This window comes from Schistocerca cancellata, chromosome 1 (genome assembly GCF_023864275.1).
Source record: "Schistocerca cancellata isolate TAMUIC-IGC-003103 chromosome 1, iqSchCanc2.1, whole genome shotgun sequence".
NCBI classification, from domain to species: domain Eukaryota; kingdom Metazoa; phylum Arthropoda; class Insecta; order Orthoptera; family Acrididae; genus Schistocerca; species Schistocerca cancellata.
This window is the reverse complement of record NC_064626.1, coordinates 203,163,963-203,182,336: the sequence shown is the minus strand read 5'-3', so window position 1 is coordinate 203,182,336 and position 18,374 is coordinate 203,163,963. Positions and strand designations below refer to the sequence as shown.

At 40.7% G+C, this 18,374-nt stretch overlaps 1 protein-coding gene across 2 annotated transcripts in view; it reads left to right on the top strand.

The window, feature by feature from the left end:
* The window catches only part of LOC126168524 (calcineurin-binding protein cabin-1-like), a 254,871-nt gene that overhangs the window by 37,190 nt on the left and 199,307 nt on the right, over positions 1 to 18,374 (top strand). The window contains exons 3-6 of one of the 2 annotated variants that reach the window (XM_049920563.1): positions 4,950 to 5,081; positions 9,855 to 9,956; positions 11,909 to 12,117; positions 12,223 to 12,427. In XM_049920563.1, the coding sequence (XP_049776520.1) occupies positions 4,950 to 5,081; positions 9,855 to 9,956; positions 11,909 to 12,117; positions 12,223 to 12,427 (648 nt within the window). The remainder of the gene's footprint in view (positions 1 to 4,949; positions 5,082 to 9,854; positions 9,957 to 11,908; positions 12,118 to 12,222; positions 12,428 to 18,374) is intronic. The other variant, XM_049920564.1, reaches the window with a different exon arrangement.

The window sequence follows — 18,374 nt, the reverse complement described above, 5'->3', positions numbered from 1 at the left end:
TTCCTGCACTTTCAACATCATTCAGCATGAACTGAATTCAAACCGGTGCTTACCACCCTGCCAGTAAGGTCTCGCTGAATGGCTCCATTGAGAAGTAAAGGCCTTGCCCAGATGCCATACTGCAGAGCATTGGACTGACAGCTCTCCTATTGTCCTACAGGACCTCCAGACCTACAGTACTGTTAAGAAAATTTTAGTAGCCATGATCACGTTTGTACTATTTTTTCCTGATTACTAGTTTCAACAGTTGAAAGTATCATTTTCTAATGCTTAAAAAACTTATTGTACATCAGAATGGGACAGGGCATTTAAAAATAAGTTTTTTAAAGATCACAAGATGACAGTTTTAACTGTTGAAACCAATCGTCAGGAATAAATAGTACTGAATGGGATCTTGGCTATCAAATTTTCTTCAAAGCAATTACTGATCACTTCTTCTTATCACTGATTATGATAAATTTCAACTTACAGTACTGCAAACAGAATTCATCTTCCACAATGCCATTCGAAAATCCCTCCATCATATGACTGCCCATCCACAGTATTGGCACAATATGATGGAACATTCACTGTTGTTATCAATGGCTCTTGCCTAGATAGCCATTGGCAGACTTAAGCCAGCTTCCACCTCATCTGATACTTGTAGCAGTTCAGGGACAGCAGCTAACACCATGATGCTGTTTACAAGGTCATTGGATGCATCCAACCTCCCAATGCCAGAGCTTGTGCCTCACAGGAAATCTCTGCCACCAGTTTTTCTGGATGTCACACATGATTAAACTCCAAATACCGTTAACAATTTGGGGGGTAGTGACATGGATAGAAAATAATGTTATACTTTATGTGCAGTGCTGTGTAGATTCTTTGTTTATTGATTTTGTCTCTATACTTTGAATAAATGAATGATTATATTTTACACACACATACACATTCAAATTCTTTGCAGTTTATAACTACGCAATGCAATTAACTATAATATGACATGTTGCATAAATTGTATTTCCTTGTGGCAACCTTAAAAAAGAAAAGCATGTCATAGCAACTAAATCTGTTTACTATATGAACAATAAGCTATTACTACACTGCGAAATACTATTCACACTTATGCCAGCTAAATTTGTTGAACATGCATTGCCACTGACAATGCTTGTATGGTATCTTCATTCTAGCAGGACTCCAGCATTGCAATGATTAACACAGTTAGGTAGCCTGCAGACAGGACAGCCCCATTGGTGTAGCTATCTGCATCGATTAAATCAAAGGGATTTTATGGCTAAACAGAAAAAGGGTCCACAGATAGATCCATGCCAGTATTGCTTCTTGATTTTCCTTGTCACTGACTGTCTACTGTCTACAGTAGTAATAGAAGCTGTATATAAAAGGCCATAGTATGTTAAGTATTCTTGTATTCATACAAACATTTCGTGCCACCTTAAGTTTTTGAAGGTGCCTATGATAGCTGTAATACCAACCCTCACATATCTGTTGCACATTTATCCCTTATGTGCAAATTCTGGTCAACAGCTTCATCAATAGACTTGACTTGCCTGAAATCAAGCTGTATGTCAGAACATCATTTTGTAAGAAGCTTTCTTGCTCTTGACTTGGCATATTGATAAGACCTAAGAGTTTTAGGATTCAAGACATCCTTGTCTTCCAGAACTCATCAAAGGTTAGTGCAATTTTAAATACTATAAAATTACAGGAAGGCTGAATGGATCCCAGTACTTACTACAGGAGGTGAAATTTTGTTACTAGTGGTACAAACTAAAAGTATAAAAAACTATTTCTAGTTTTCAGAACTATTACTTCCTTTGTCAGTGAGGAAAATGATGTGTTGGCAGAAGAGCCAACACCGTATAGCTAGAGGAGGCCGAAATGCACGCGTTAAAGCTCACGCGGGCTGGCGTGAGGTCTGGAAAATGACAAGGAATTATAGTAGCCAAAAATAGTACATAGCTTCCGGAATACTTAACTTTAATCCGTAATTGGTGTACATCTCTCGTTACTGTACATGCTTCATTACATACATAGCAAAGGATAAATGGCACCTTGCTAGGTCGTAGCAAATGACGTAGCTGAAGGCTATGCTAACTATCGTCTCGGCAAATGAGAGCGTAATTGTCAGTGTAGCTTCGCTATCAAAGTCGGCTGTACAACTGGGGCGAGTGCTAGGATCTGTCTCTAGACCTACCGTGTGGCGGCGCTCTGTCTGCAATCACTGACAGTGGCGACACGCGGGTCCGTCGTATACTAACGGACCGCGGCCGATTTAAAGGCTGCCGCCTAGCAAGTGTGGTGTCTGGCGGTGACACCACAGAAAAAGATCTACTTCTGGGAAGATGACGAAAGAGGGGTAGGTCATTCAGGTTCTAGGTAGGTTCCTTTCAACTTGAGGTTGAGGATCTTACTTCTCTTTCTAACCTTCCCAACACTGTTCCTCTTTTGTCGTTGACAAAAGAACTAGTAGTTCCAAAAGCTGTAAATGGGCATATTAAAAGTATAAAAATGTTTGGCAGTACAGGAATTTCACCTCCTGAAAGTAAGTTCTGGGCAGTCATCTGTCTGTCTCTAATTTTACAGTTTTCTCAAACGAATTCACATTTTGATATAACATTTTATACATCAGTTACTGTATTGGTGCGCTTTCTACAGTTGCCAGTTGAAAATTGGATGTTCCAGGGTGAATTTTGTTTAGGACATCATTACAGGCCAATGTGATATACTGAATTTTCACACTATGAATCTCAGTTTTTGATAATAACCATTATCATTATTTGATGACAATGTGTTATTTGAATTAATTTAGTGATTCAGAGGATCATGCTTTCACTTTTGCATCTAAGTCAGACCAAGAGTGGAATAAGACTCTTTGTATGCATAGGAAATTCTTTCCAGTACTTTTCTTATCTTTTGATATTGATGCTAGAGTAATTTGTATCAATCTAGTTTGTTGTAAGCAGGGTATTTATATTGTGAGTTTTGATGTGGGAAAGCCTGTGTTTTGGCACCCATTTATTGCCAGCGTAAATAAGCACGTTGGGTTCTGTCGTAATAACTATGATGATTCCATTAAATTGATTTCGCTATCATTTGGTCTTGCAGAATTTCTATTGATCTGGGATCCGACTTGCCTATTCAGTTCCTGAGAAGAGACTGGATTTATTTTATAGCCTTCGTTGATTCTCTTTAAAGTTACAGAAATAATTACACTCGCATAATATTAGTCTACTATGACGTGTTGACCTGCAAAGACACAAAAACTTGACCTAACTACTTTACTCTCCATGGGGAATGGGCAAGGCCATCTAGGTGCTCGGTTACAAGTGACTCACTTCTTGTAAGGAGAAGGGAGTCACAGATTGGAAAAGGTGTTGGAGGAAGTAGGAGGTCAAAGCTACTAGATTAGTAAGTACTGTACCAGTTTCAGTTCAAAAATGATGTAAAGGTCAGATGACGTGTAGGGATAAATTGGAACAGTAAGAGAGAATTAAAAGTGGAAATAATAAGACAATTAAAGGACAGAAGGGGAAAGGAGAAAGGATGAGACGGGGGGGGGGGGGGGGTATAGAGAGAGTGAGTCAGTGAGTGAGTGTGTGTGTGTGTGTGTGTGTGTGTGTGTGTGTGTGTGTGTGTGTGTGTGTGTGTGTGTGTGTAAATGAGTGGGTAGAATTAAAGTGAGTGAGTGTGGTCGGCGAAGGGGGGGGGGGGGGGCGTCCAGTTGGTCAGTGTGGTCTTGAATCCAGCTGTAAAGCATGCTCAACAATTACTGGAGCCCCAAAGCAGACAGTTGTTCAGTGCCCATTCGTCTGTGATCATAAGTGCCACATGTTGCTCTGCCAGTAATGTTGTACTATGTTTTGTCAGTGATGGGGCTGGAGGATGGCTGGAGTATGTTGTAACATATGGATTCAGGAAAGCAATTTTACGTTGGAAATGGTTACAGGGATTGCAGCCTTGGGGTTGGGATCAAAATCTGAGAATGCCATATGATTTGAGACAATGTTACAGTGTTTAGGAGGACAATGGAAACTGTGAATAGTTCGGGAAGAATTGCAGAGTGAGACAGTCTCATTTCAAAGCTTGACTTCTGCTGTAGCAGAACATTGTCTTGGCCCCACTCATCCTACTGAATATAACAACACGGAGATTCTGGCATGCACTTCCAGCTATTGGGGGAGTGTTATTAAGGAAGCTGTTGATATTACATTAGCAAGTGACCTTATCAACAGAGATGGAGGTTTTTGCTTAAATCCGGTGTGAAGTCCTGCTCTCTCTCCTTCGCCAGGAACAAAGAGATGGAGTTAATGCTACCTTACCAGTTGGTTAGTAACATTATCTATTGATAACTTCTGACATTGGTCATCTTTCACCATATAATGGTGCTGGTGTTCACTGTGTGTGTGTGTGTGTGTGTGTGTGTGTGTGTGTGTGTGTGCGTGCACGCGCGCACTTTATCTTTCGTGATGTGCTTTGGAAATTAGGGTTTTAAATTCCCTTGAGGAACTTATGTGCTTCATTTGGGCCTTAAAAGTAGCTGGGTGTCCACCTGCCGAAATGCTGGTGGTTGTTGAACATGTTACACAGCTGCATTCCTGAGGTCATTTGCTTATTTGCGCTGCTCCAAATTGTTTTATGCTCACACTTTTCTTTGTGTTTTGGAACTGTGTGATGAAGGGGCATATCCAGTTGGTGATACAGGTGAATGTGAGGTTGGACATGGGTCTGATAGAACAGATGTTTCTGGAGCAGTTAGGGATCTGGAGAAGAGTTGTGGCTTAGAGGGATCCCTAAAATCTCATCACCCAGTAACACTGCAGCCTTGAAAGTCTCAGCAGCTGAATATGAAGAAATCTTTATCATAAGTATGCCATTTTAGTTTCTAAAACATTATTTATAGCTTAGTTAATATACCATGAAGTAAGTTTAACATTAATGATCTGTTACAGGTGACCAAAGCAAACGTGCCAGAAGGTTTTATTCAGCCGGGCTTAGCTCTTAAGTACTCGTGTTTGAAAAATTTAGGCAGTATACATAATCAGTTGGAAGAGCCTAAAGCTGCACTGGAATGCTATTTGAAGGTAATGAAATGTATCTCAAGCGTGTGTGTGTGTGTGTGTGTTTCAGTTTGTGTTATCTCTTAATTGAATTTGTCCAATTTTGAGCTTTAACTTGATTAAATTATGAACATTAAATCACTGGGATTTGTAGCTTAAAATGGGATTGTCCAGTTCTTTGGCAGGAAATTTTTTTAGATGAAACTAAAGTGTTTACTGTGACAGCATCAAGAAGAAATTCAAAGCCCCATACTTGTAGCACTTACACTGGCTGCCCACTCATCTCTGAGAAGGCTGTTTGGACACAGACAAAAGATTGAGTACACATGCAGCAATGTGTATACAAGCCTGTAATTATGATCTGAAAAGTCGCAATAGACCAGTGTCGAAGTATTATGATCACTAGATTTAACATAAAGGTTACCAAAACACACTAAAATCCAATCTCTACATTCACAATAACTTCATATAATCTTTCCCATGTTTAACACTATGTGCAAGGTGGAATGATAAAAGTAGAATCGAAACAAAAGCAAATTGAAATTTTAGAGTAATATAGCATCAATAGTTACAGTGTTGTAGAACACTGAAGCTCAAATTATTGTTCTAGAAATATGCGTGGTTGTAATGGAGTGCGAAAGAGACCTGTACACGGATCTACTGGAGATGGAAGAAAGGAGAACAAAAAATATATACAATGAAACAACTGAAATACTGGCTAAATCTGTGTTAAAAAAATATAAATTTATTTAATACCAGAACTTCCATGTTAGCCATCTTTGGATTTTATTTGGTTGTAATGACTGGTTTCTGAGATTACACTCAGTTAGCATGTGACAGTTTGTTGTCTTAGCTCACAAGCATGTGTCTGTCCTGCATTGTGTTGAAAACCTTCAGGTTTGCTCATCATGTGCATGATTGTAATGTATACTTACTAGTAACAAAAGCTGCTCTAGTATGACAAACTTCTCAAGCATTTTCAGGAAATTGAGGTTCAGTGATTGAGCTTCTTGAATACCACACAAGAGCACTTGCCGTGTATTCCGAAGTGCATTGGAGTTGGGGCCTATTTTTTCCTCCTACAATAGTTCTCCGTGAAACAGTTTTATCAGTACAATGTGTCACTTTGTTGGGAAAGAAACAGCAACAATACTAATAATATAGACAGTTATTGCAGTCATTGTGGTAAATGCATTGTGAGCTATAATAAGGAATCATGATGAATTATCTTTTATTTATTGACACATTCATGCATGTATTGCAGTGAAATGATACTAGGACTATACTGACTTCAAGTAACATACACAGTATTTGCTAGGATACACACAACTGCATTGATAAATACTGTTCATTTCATCTCAGTTATTTTTTGTACCTGGAATGTACCACATGATTTATTATTATTATTATTATTATTATTATTATTATTATTATTATTATTGTTCCTTTCCCAAGAAACACAATTTCCAGTAGTGATATAAATGCCTGCTGAGAGATTATTAAATAAAAAAGGAAAGAGAAAGAAAGAAACTAAGATCGTGCCTTGAACAATATTCACACAGGCCACTAGTTTGTCGTCTTAGTCTGTTGTACTAGTGCCTCTGCTCAGCAGCTAGCATTCTTGTATGTCATTCAACAAGCTCTTAAAACTTTGAACTGTGATATCTTGAATAGGTGTGAGAAGTGCATGATGCTAGAGCAGCATTGGTTACATCTGAGTACGTACTACTATCCTGTGAGAAGATGAGAGAAATCCATCACCCATTGGGAATATGCTTCCCTTGTAAGTTTTAGACCATGGAGTGTGAAAGAAAAAGTGTTTTTCCTCATGAACTTTACAGTGGGGTAACCAGTAAAATTTATGAATAAGAAATTTCCACCTTACGGACAGAGTTAATCTCTGTGAACCAGTTGCAATGATTAATTAAAATCCAACAGTGAGGAGTTGTACTAATTTACAGAATAATGTTCATATTGCACTAGTGACTAACAATTTCACAGTTCTGAAGAGAACTGCTTAGCAGGAGGGAAGAATTTCTCTCTTTGGTTTCAGATAATTTACTTTTTAACTAGACTTCTTGTTAAGGGTTTGTAGAAGAGAACAAGAAGGAGATCAGATATTACAATTCAAAGCAGTGGAGAGAATTTCTCAGTGCGATCTGGTACTTCTGTTTATGGCACAAACTGCTCTGGTTTGCTTAGTCTTTCTCAGAGTTTTTAATGCTGACATTGTGATACACAGTCATCTATTATGTGATAATCAGTTTGCCTTTAGGAAAGCCAAAAGTACCAAAGAGTCAGTTCTGATGTTACATTTGATAATAAAAGCAATACTTAAGAAAAACCAAGCCACTTTCATAGGATTTGTTGACCTGTAAAGCATTGCAAGATATTTTAAATCCTTGGAAAAATAGGGGTATGCAGTGTATGGGGGTGCTGGGTAATATGATATAATAAGAGTGGAAGACTGAGAGAGAAGTGCTTAGATTGAATAGTGTATAAGACGCATAAGTAGTCTCTCTCATTTACCGTTCAGCCTGTGTCGAATAGCCAAAGAAGGAAATAAAAGAAATGGCCAGAAGTGGGATTAAAGTTCCATGTGACAAGATATCATTTATAAGATTCATGGCCACACTAGTAACCACTTTGAAAGTGGGGAATAATTGCAGGACATGTTGAATGGAATGAACTGCTTACTGTGCACAGAATATGAGTTAATAGTAAACTAACAGAGACAACAGTATTGAGGAGCAGTGGAACATTAAAGACCTTGTGAAGACGTCACTGTAAGACTTTTGCTAGGTACTGTTGTTAAAGGTATGGTACTTCTGATCTACAGGTGCATAGCATAACTTTATGTATGAGTAACTAAACTGTATGCAAGCTTCTAGTTATACTGTGTGGTTATAATTAAACTTTCCTTATTTAACACGTGATAACATGGAAACTAATTACCATATGAGTACCAAACTTGGTAACATTAATGTCCATAATAAGGGGTGTTTAATTTCCACGTTTGACAGTGCCACTGTCCAGTTCCAACTATGGCCACCAGGTGCCGTGACCAGTCATCATGATTCATAGTCTCACTCACCTGACCAGTCACAGTGCTCTTGTTGACGGTTAAACTTGAGCTTGGGACAAAAGGAGCAGGGCATTATTGGTGAAGCTCTATTATCAAAACAACAGTAATTTTGCAGCTGCATGTTGAGAATATTGCTGGCTGAAAGGATTACGGAAGGGCCCACTTTCTCTGCCTGGCCGTCGCTCAGGGAAGAGGCTGATGATTGGTTGCAACACAGGTGGTTGATGAAATCGCTGTTGCTATGATAGACAATGCTGCACACAATTCCTGATCATCAGTGTGCGTGCTGTGTCACGACAGTTGAACATTCCGCGATCCGTTGTACGGAAGGTGCTTCAAACCATTCTCAAGTGGTATCTGTAAAAAATCCACATCATACAGCAGCTTGCTCCATAGGATACATGACGATGTGTTGACTTCACTCGCTACTTTCTCATAAGGATTGAAGTTGGTGAGGGCTGGCCCTGGACCATGCTATAGACAGATGAAGCTCATTTTTCTCTTGACAGGCGAGATGAATACACAGAATTGCCGAGTAGGGGGCAGGGGGATCTTCACCTCCAGTCACTGTGCATGAAGTTCGTCTGTATGGTGCACGTGTCACCATATAGTGTAGCTTCATGGCTATGTTCAACATTAGGCCACTCTTTTTTGAACAGATTGGCATTCAAGGACGAAAGATGTGCAGCGTGATGGGCCAGCTTTACTGTCATATGCTTTGCCGCATGTCATACCCGCCCTACAGGAGAGAATCGCATCGAACTAACAGTTTTCATGTAAGATGAGGTGCCACCACACGTTGCTTGTGAAGTTCGCCTGCTTCTCTGAAACACATTTGGAAATTATAGAATTATCAGCCGATTGTTTCCAAATGCTTGGCTGGCATGATCTCACTCCCTGTGATTTCTGGTTGCGGGGCTACCTGAAGGACAGGGTTTACCAGGGGAACATTCACATATGTCCTGATCTGAAGTGCAGCATATCAAGAGAGGTAGCCAACATACCTACAGACATGCTTCATTCTACTGTGCGCAATGCAATCCTGCACTTTTAGACTCCTGGACACTGATGGGTGCCATATTTAGCCCATTTGGTAGCAGCAATGGTACTGGTATGTAATGGTATGATGTACTGTATCATCACATTGAAAGTGTTTCAATTGAATTGATTCTGCATTACTTCTCTTTGACGTAAATACTACTAAGTTTGGTACTCGTACGGTAATTAGTTTCCATGTTATAACGTGTTAAATAGGGAAAGTTTAATTATAATCACCTGGTATTTTTGTACTTGTTTCTTAAGAATCATACTTGGTAGGGAAAAGGGAATTGAAACGGATGCAAAATGAATGAAATGCATCATAATGGCAATGTAACAATTAAACTTTCTAATGGAAACGGTTTTTGAATCCAGTTAGGTTAATAATTCCATATCCTGAAGCACCCAACAAAGATTTGTTAGTGAACCACCAAAATATTACGCAGGGAAACCGAGTTTTCTATCCAGATGGACATTCAGAAATACATCACTCATCAGTCCCCTACAGGAGCCTCGGAAACCAAATTGCACTTCTTTTGGACCATGGTGGCTTTTCTTACTTAAAGTTAATATGTATTTGTGTAATGTAGAAGCAGAAGGATTAATTTATACATAGTTTTTATAGGCACCTTGTCAGAAGTCATTATTGTTGGTAATAATATATGATTTTGCAGGCAGCTGAACTGGACGACACAGATGTGACATTGTGGTACAGAATTGCATCAATTGCAGTTAAAGAACTTGATTATGAACTAGCTTGTGATGCTTATTTGGAGGTGAGCAGGAATTATTGTGTTCAAAATAATTTGTAGCCTAGCAACAAATTGTTTTTGATTAATGTGAAATACTTCAAAATTCTGTATATTGTGTACAATTTTCTTAGTGGTTATGAACCAAATAATTAATGTTTCATTACTTAATTACTTTGTTAGAACAAAGTTGACCAACCAGTGGCACAACATGCAGCTGAGCAAAAGTGCTCAATTTCAGTAGCTGCTTCACAACCTGGGCCATTTGGACCCTTCACTCCATCACCAGCTTCTCTGAACTATGCAGATGGCAGTTGTCCTTAAAACACATCCTCTGCTCCTTTAATTGCCCTGCTTCAATCTCCAGCAACCCACTATCCCCATGCCTTTCATCCAACAATTTCTCCTTCCTCCATCCTGTCACCCTCTCCCAGTTCATGTTGACACATTACCTTTAGTATGCATAGCTTCTCACCAGCAGTGGAGTTTGCAAGTGCGTGGGTGGGTGGGTGGCTGGGTGGACGTGCATACGTCGTATAGTTCGGATGAAGGCCTCTTTGGCCAGAAGCATACGTGTTTGTTAGTCTTTTTGTTGTGCCTATGTGCAACTCACCATCTCCATTACATGGTGAGTAGCAGTCTATCCTTCTCATAATATTGTCATTATACCATCCTTAATTTTCCAAAAGTTTCACTGAAGTATATGAAAAATTGGCAGTCAAACAATGGAAAGAAAATCCAGGATGGGATGTAACAATATTATGGAAAGGAAAGTTGCCACTCACCATATTAGCGGAGATGCTGAGTCACAGATAGGCACAACAAAAAACATAAGCTTTTGGCCAGTGAGACCTTTGTCAAAAATAGACCCCCCCCCCCCACACACACACACACACACATGACTGAAGTCTCTGGCAGATGAAGCCACACTGTCAGCAGCAGCTAGGAGTGGCAACTGGGTGGGGGGAAAGGAGGAGGGGGGTGTGGGGAGGGGGAGGGATAGTGAGGTAAGGGTTGGACTGAAGTGCTCCTGGTAAGTGCACAGGGATGAGGTGGATAGGTCAATTATGTGCAGTCAGGAGGTAAGACGGAGGGCGGGGAGGGGAGGGGGGGGATTTTGTGGGGGGGGGGGTAGCAGAAAAGGAGAGAAGTAGAAACACTGGGCGCACTGATGGAATGAGGGCTAGGTAGTGCTGGTATGTGAACAGGGAAGGGACTGGATGGGTGAGGACAATGACTAACGAAAGTTGAGGCCAGGAGGGTTACAAGAATGTAGGATATATTGCAGGGAGAGTTCCGAACTGTGCAATTCAGAAAATCTGGTGTTGGTGGGAAGGACCCATATGGCACAGACTGTAAAGCAGTCATTGAAGTGAAGGGAGCTGTGTTGGGCAGTGTGCTCAGCAACAGGGTGGTCCACTTGTTTCTTCACCACAGTTTGTTGGTGACCATTCGTGCAGACAGACAGCTTGTTGGTTGTCGTACCCACATTGAAGGCAGCACACAGGTTGCAGCTTAGCTTGTAGATCACATGATTGGTTTCATAGGTAGCCCTGCCTTTGTTGGGATGGGTGATGTTTGTTACTGGACTGAAGTAGGTGGTCGTGGAAGGATGCATGGGATGTGTCTTGCATCTGGGTGTATTATAGGAATATGAGCCTTGAGGTAAACGGTTGGGAGCAGGGGTTGTGTAGGGATGAAGCTGCCAGAGACTGCAGTCATGTGCACGTGAGAGGTGTGTGTGTGTGTGTGTGTGTGTGTGTGTGTGTGTGTCTGTCTGTCTGTCATTTGTGACAGTCTTTTTGTTGTGGCTATCTGCAAGTCAGCATCTCCGCTATATGGTGAGTGGCAACTTTCCTTTTCATATCGTCATCTTTATCTGAGACACTAAATACTTATGTCCATTTAAATTCATATATAGCCAACTCTTTGACTTTAGTGAGCTCAATAATAAAGTTGTGATTTTTTTTCTTCTTCAGGGCCTGCGATGCAGTTCTTGTCATTGGCCATGCCTGGAGGGGCTAATAACTATTTTGTATGTGCTGAATGACTATATTGGTTGTTTGATGTATATTTCTCGTGCTCTTGAATTAGATCCAGATTTTCTTAAAGGGCTTGTCATTAGAGATCAGATATTGAAAGAGCAGCCTTCGATTGCAGAGCATTTTGAATTATTTTGCAAAGGCTGGTGAGTATGTGTTTCAAACTCTGTTGGCCAAAGTTACTATTTCTTCTTTTTTGTGAATAAATACTAAGACTACACCATCTTGAGCTCTCAATATTTTATCAACAGCAATTTAGGATCCCTGAAGGAGGAATATGACAGTGATATAGCTGCAAAAGTTATCATTGAAGTTCAGAAGCTCAGGGAAGCAAGACATCATATTACCCAAGAAGCTTTAAATCCAAAACCAATACCCGCAGAAACAATCATCCTGAGGACTTATTCTTGGCAAGTGTTTGGCGAGGCAGTGTTAAAACACCACAGAAAAGCTAAGGTATAAGAAATTTTTGTGCTGTTTCATGTGCAGTTTTTCATTACATGCATGTTGGAACTAAAATGAGTCGCCATTGCCTATCTGTGTCTCCCAATTAAATTGCGATGGCATATTGTTGGACAAGGTTTGAGCTATTGTTTTCCATCCATGCGTATGTTACTCCCCTTATTTTACAGAACTGGACAAAAAAATCTCAAAAAAGCTTCTGTGTGTGCCATAAATTCTCTGTGAAAATGTTGGAATAAAATTATATTAAGTTTTTCATATTAATATATAATTTCATTATCAGTCACATCACAGTAGCAGTTTCCATCGATGTACAAGCAATAATGCCCGACATGTCAGAGTTGGTTGACAACACGACAATATTTGATGGTCACAAAACACATTCGTGTGTCACTATCACATCTATGTCTACATTATCACTGTTTTCTGTATTTCATGTCAGCAATGCCTGCACATGATCTGTAGACATTCAGCCAGATGATCTAGCTACATAATTGCTGTTTTTTCATTTCGCACTGGAATTTTTAGGCTTCTTAATTCCTCCTATGTAAGCTTTCCTCTGACTTGAACTTTCTATAATTTTGAGCCTATTTACAAGTCATATGAGATGACACATTTCATTATTTTGTAAATTTCAATTTAATATCAATATTCATCTATATTCAACTCAATATCTTTATTGTCTAACTTTTAGTCGTAATAGTGCTCCACAAATTTCACGCTATGTACACAAAGCATAATACATCCTTAACTTACTTCAACAGTGACTAAAAAAAGAATCTGGTTTTATTCTTGGCTGAAACTGCTGACAGATGGGCAAAGATATATGTTTTGTGAGCAATTACTCCAGAATAATGGGAGACTTTTTTTAAAGTAGCTGTGACTGATAAATTTTTGACTGTCTCAGTTTGGAGAGCACTGTATCCATACTTGACTGTGTATAGTATGACTGGTCGGCAGTGGTACCCTGACACTGCTACTTACGTTGTGTTGTGGGTTTCATCTAAGCCGTGAGAACTGAAAAACAATATAAGAACTCTGACAGTTCCAATTTTGAATATAATTATGCTTGTTATGGTGCCCTTATAAGCCAAAGAGGAAGATAAAGTAAATTCAACATGTGAAGAATTGACTGGTTGCTAAGGTATAAATGACACACAGGCAAGGAAAGAACAAGCTGCTTAATGACATTATGCAGAAATGCATCAATACTGCCATCAAAATCATTGTAGAATTAATGTATGTACACAGACAACTCAAGGAAAATTCATTCTTTCATATTTGTGTCCTTTGTTGTAAACTGACTCCACTACAAAATTTACATATGAGATGTGATCAAAAAGTAACGGGAATTTTTTAATTTTGTCAGCTGTATACATCCGACTTTAAATTTTTTTTTTCGTATCGTGTTGCTAAGCATATTGCTGATGTATATTGCTGATGTATGTTTGCATTTTCAGCTGTTTTGAATATTTAGTTTATCGGTGACAGTCGAAAAGGTTACACACGTTTTTGAGTGCTCAGCGAATTTTAACTTTTGAAAATTATGGCTCAAAGAATCTGCATTAAATTTCGCTTGAAAAATGGAATAAAGTGCAGCACCACATTCAAAATGTTGACTGTGGCATTTGTTGAATCTACTATGAGTAAAACTAGAGTTTATGAGTGTATAAACTTTTCAAAGAGGGTTGAGAAGACACTGAAGATAACAATTACTGATGACAATGTAGAATAAGTAAAGAAAATGATTCTGGAAAATCGGCAAATCGCCATCAGAGAGGTTTGTGATGATGTCAGTATATCCATTGGCTCATACCAACCAATTTTTTCAGGCACTTTGTGCATGAAACGTGTAGCAGCAAAGTTTGTAGCAAAATTATTGAATTTTAACCAAAAACAACGTTGCTGTATTGTACATATCCGCATGTGCGCACGCACACGGAGGGGGGAGGGGGAAGGATAGCAGGTTAGGGAAGATCATGTGCTGCTGTGGGAGTGAGCATGGATGCGTTGGGGACAGCGTAGTGCTGCTAGGTGCAGAGTCAGTCAGAGGCTGTGCTGGAGGAGGGAGAAGGGGTAGGGGAAAGGGAAAGGGGAAAGGAAAAGGAAACATGTAGAGAAGGGGTAAAGACAAGTAGGTGCATTGGTGGAATAGAAGGTGTGTGTATTGCTGGAGTGGGAGCAGGGAAAGGGGTAGAGGGCAGTGACTACGGAAGGTTGAGGCCAGGGGGGTTACATGGACAAAGGATATGCTGTAGGGAGAGATCCCATGTGTGCAATTCAGAAAAGCTTGTGTTGGTAGTGGTGGCACAGGCAGTGAAACTGTCACTGAAGTGAAGCACATCATGTTGGGCAGCATGTTCTGCAACAGAGTGGCCAAGCTGTCTCTTGGCCACGGTTTGGCAGGGGCAATTCATGCAGACAGCTTGTTAGGTGTCATGCTCACGTAGAAAGCAGCATGGTGGTTGTAGATTACATGGTTGCTCATGAAGGTAAGTCACATGTTTAATGGGACATGAAATGCCTGTTTCAGGACTGGAGTAGGTGGTAGTTGGTGAATGTCTGGGACAAGTCTTGCATGCAGAGGTATGAGCCATTAGGCAAGAGATTGGGAGCAGGAATGTAGTAGGGATGGACAAGAGTATTGTGTAGGTTCGGTGGGCGGATGAATGCTACTGTTGGAAAGGGGGAATATTCCTCATTTCAGGCATGATGAGAGGCGGTCAAGATTTGGTTCAGTTGCTCTAATCCTGGGTTGTACTGAGTCACCAGAGGAGATTTTCCTTTGTGGTCAGCATGTGGGCATGTGGGAGGTGGTAAGTGGCTGGAGAGACAAGGCACAGGAGATCTGTGTTTGGACAAGGTTGGGAGGATAATTTGGGTCTGTTGAAGCTCGAGTGAGACCTTTGTCATTTGTTGAGAGGGACTATTTGTCACTACAGATGCAGTAACCAGAGGTGGTCTGGACTGCCGGGGAGGACACACTGTCCTCATTTCTCCAGAACCTCATAGTGTTCTGTGCTAATCCCTTCACTTGATCCTCCTCAATCCAACAAGCCACCTGCCTGGATCTTGACCTTCAACTTAAGGATGACTACATCAGTACCTCCGTTCACATCAAACATACTAGCCACCAACAGTACTTCCACTTTGACAGCTGCCACCCATTCCATACCAAAAAGTCCCCTCCATACAGCCAGCCACCTGTTGTTGTAGTATCTGTAGTGGAGAGTAGCCCCCCCCCCCCCCCCCCCCCCGCCTCTAAAAAAAAAAGATCGCACTGAGGCCTTCACAGGCCGAAATTACCCTCTCAAACTTGTTCAGAAACAGATCTTCTGTGGCTTGTCTCTCCAGTCAACTCCCACCTCCCACATGGATACTGTACAGCCACAAGCCCCAAAGGAGCACTCCTTTCATGACTCAGTAACCCCACCCCCTAAGACTGGAGCAGCTGAATCACATTCTCTGCCCAGTTTTCAACTACTTCTCATCATGCCTTGAAATGGGGAATATCCTCCCCATACATCCAACAACACTGTTCATCTGCCCATTGAATTTACACAATATCCTTGTCCATCCCTACTCCACCTCTGCTCCCAACCCCTTGCCTAATGGTCCCTGCGTGCAAGGGACATACTATCGCTACCACTTACTACAGTCCTGCCACAAGCATCTTCCGTGCCATCAACTGTGGGGCTCCCTGTAAAAGCAGCCACATGATTTACAAATTAGGCTGCAACCACAGTGCTGCTTTCTACATGAGCATGAAACTAACAAACTGTCTGTTCGCATGAATGGCCGCCACCAAACAATGGTCAAGAGACAGCTGGATCACCCTGTCACTGAACATACTGCCCAACATGATGTGCTTTACTTCAGTGACTCCTTCACAGCCTGTGACATTTGGATCCTTGCTACCGACACCAGATTTTCTGGATTGCTCAGGTGGAGTCTCCCCCTTCAACATATCCTTCATTCTTGTAACCTTTCTTGGCTCAACTTCTCTAGTCCCTGACCTCTACCACCCTCCCTGCTCCCACTCCAGCACTACAAACAATTTCAGCCTGCAGTTGGGCCCAAGTGGCAATAGACAGTACCTGTGTGTGTGTGTGTGTGTGTGTGTGTGTGTGTGTGTGTGTGTGTGTGTGTGTATGTGTGTGTGTGTGTGTGTGTGTGTGTGTGTGTGTGTTTTTTTTTTCTGCTTGTGAAGAAAAACTTTTTTGTCTGGAAGCTAAACGTCTTTTCATTGAGTCTGTCTGTAATTCAATGCCTTCTGTATGTGCTGCTGTAGCATGCAAAATCAGAGTCGTTCGACCAGAATACAGGTATCTATTGGTTGAAAGTCCTTACGCCTTTTTCCTCGTATGACTCATTTGCTGCCAGGTTTAATAGTATTACAGGGTGTATACGACCCGGGACAACCGGAAGATCCGAGAAAGACCCAGGAACTTTTTCATCCAGGAGAAAACTGGGAAAAACACAGGAATTTATTAGAATCCCGGGAATTTTTCATTGTTTTAGTTTTCAGTTAATTTTTTGTCGTTTTGACTGGGAAGAACTGATAATTTAACAAAGGATATTACTGTATCCTGCTACTGCAGAATACTACTGCAGCAACAAAATAGGAATGTGAGAATAAAACTTAAATTGCAAGGGAAATGTGTTGTATAAAAAACCCACAGTGCTCATACAAGTGTCTGTCAACAGCAAAATGTGTGAAAGGCTGTAGGAAGACCATGCAATGCTTCGTAACAACAAATAACCTCCGATGAGCATGACGTCACAACTGTTTACGTTAGATTCATTTAAGCAGTTACGAGCAGAATCACGAGCATGCGCAGTTGAGTCACGTCTGAGAAGTACCTTCTCCCACTTCTGGCTACAGGAATGTCGCTGTTGGTTGTGTCCATGACAAACCTGAGTATCTGGACTGGGCAGCAATTTCGGTGGCGAGGGGGGGAAATACGTATTCTTGAGGGAAAAAGAACCTTCTTTCACAAAGCGCCTCGCATGTAATGCACGTTGGTCTATTCAAATGATTTTTGAAGCTCGTCCCTGTTGCTTTTTGAACATTTTTGGTCACATTCTAAGTTGATTTATGAATGAATCATAAGTTGATTTTTGAATGCTTGCATAGTGTATGTGATGTTCCTGCCAGGGGAATCCTTGTCGCATCTAGAAATAAACTTTCCTGCAGACAAAAGGGGATGGGGCAACACAAGCTGAGCGGAATAAAGCCGAACAGGTGAATGCTGTTTGTGTATGTGACTGACTGGGCATGCAGATGATTAGTGTTGTTATAATTACTAGCTATGTCCATAGATTCAGACTACCAGAGTGGAAATGAACGACTAACGGGAATAACAGGTAAGGAAGATTATGTATTATCTTCTCAGAGTATCCAAGAAAATGAAATTTTGACAGAAAATTTTCGACCAGGTCGCTACACTAGAAAGGGCAAGTTGTACATTTCCCGGCTAGCAGCCGCCACTGTCTAACCATGTAGTATTGCCCCCCAGTACGAAATATCATAGATCTGTGATCAATCATTAATCGCCTTGCAGAACAGTGAAGTTATTTTTGTCACTTTGCTAAAGAAATTCGCCTTTTATTTATCTTTTCTGCTGAGGCAGCCAGTTTGTTTGAAATGAAGTGTTTAATTCCACACTATTGGCTAGTTTCAACTGTTCACTGCATTTCAAGTGCACATTTTCATCTTTTAGCATATATGGCAAACATGAGACAATAAAGTGCTGGTACTCCAAGGAAATTTACATCGTGAAAAGCTTAATATCAGATCGAGGCCTACTTCGTTGGGAATCTGGACACACGCATGTGCACTTTAACGTGAATTATTCATTTCAGTATGGTCCGAGAAATTTCGACTCTCTTGGAGTTTCCTCTGATCCCTTGTTTCTTTTATGACATAATGTAAGATCTT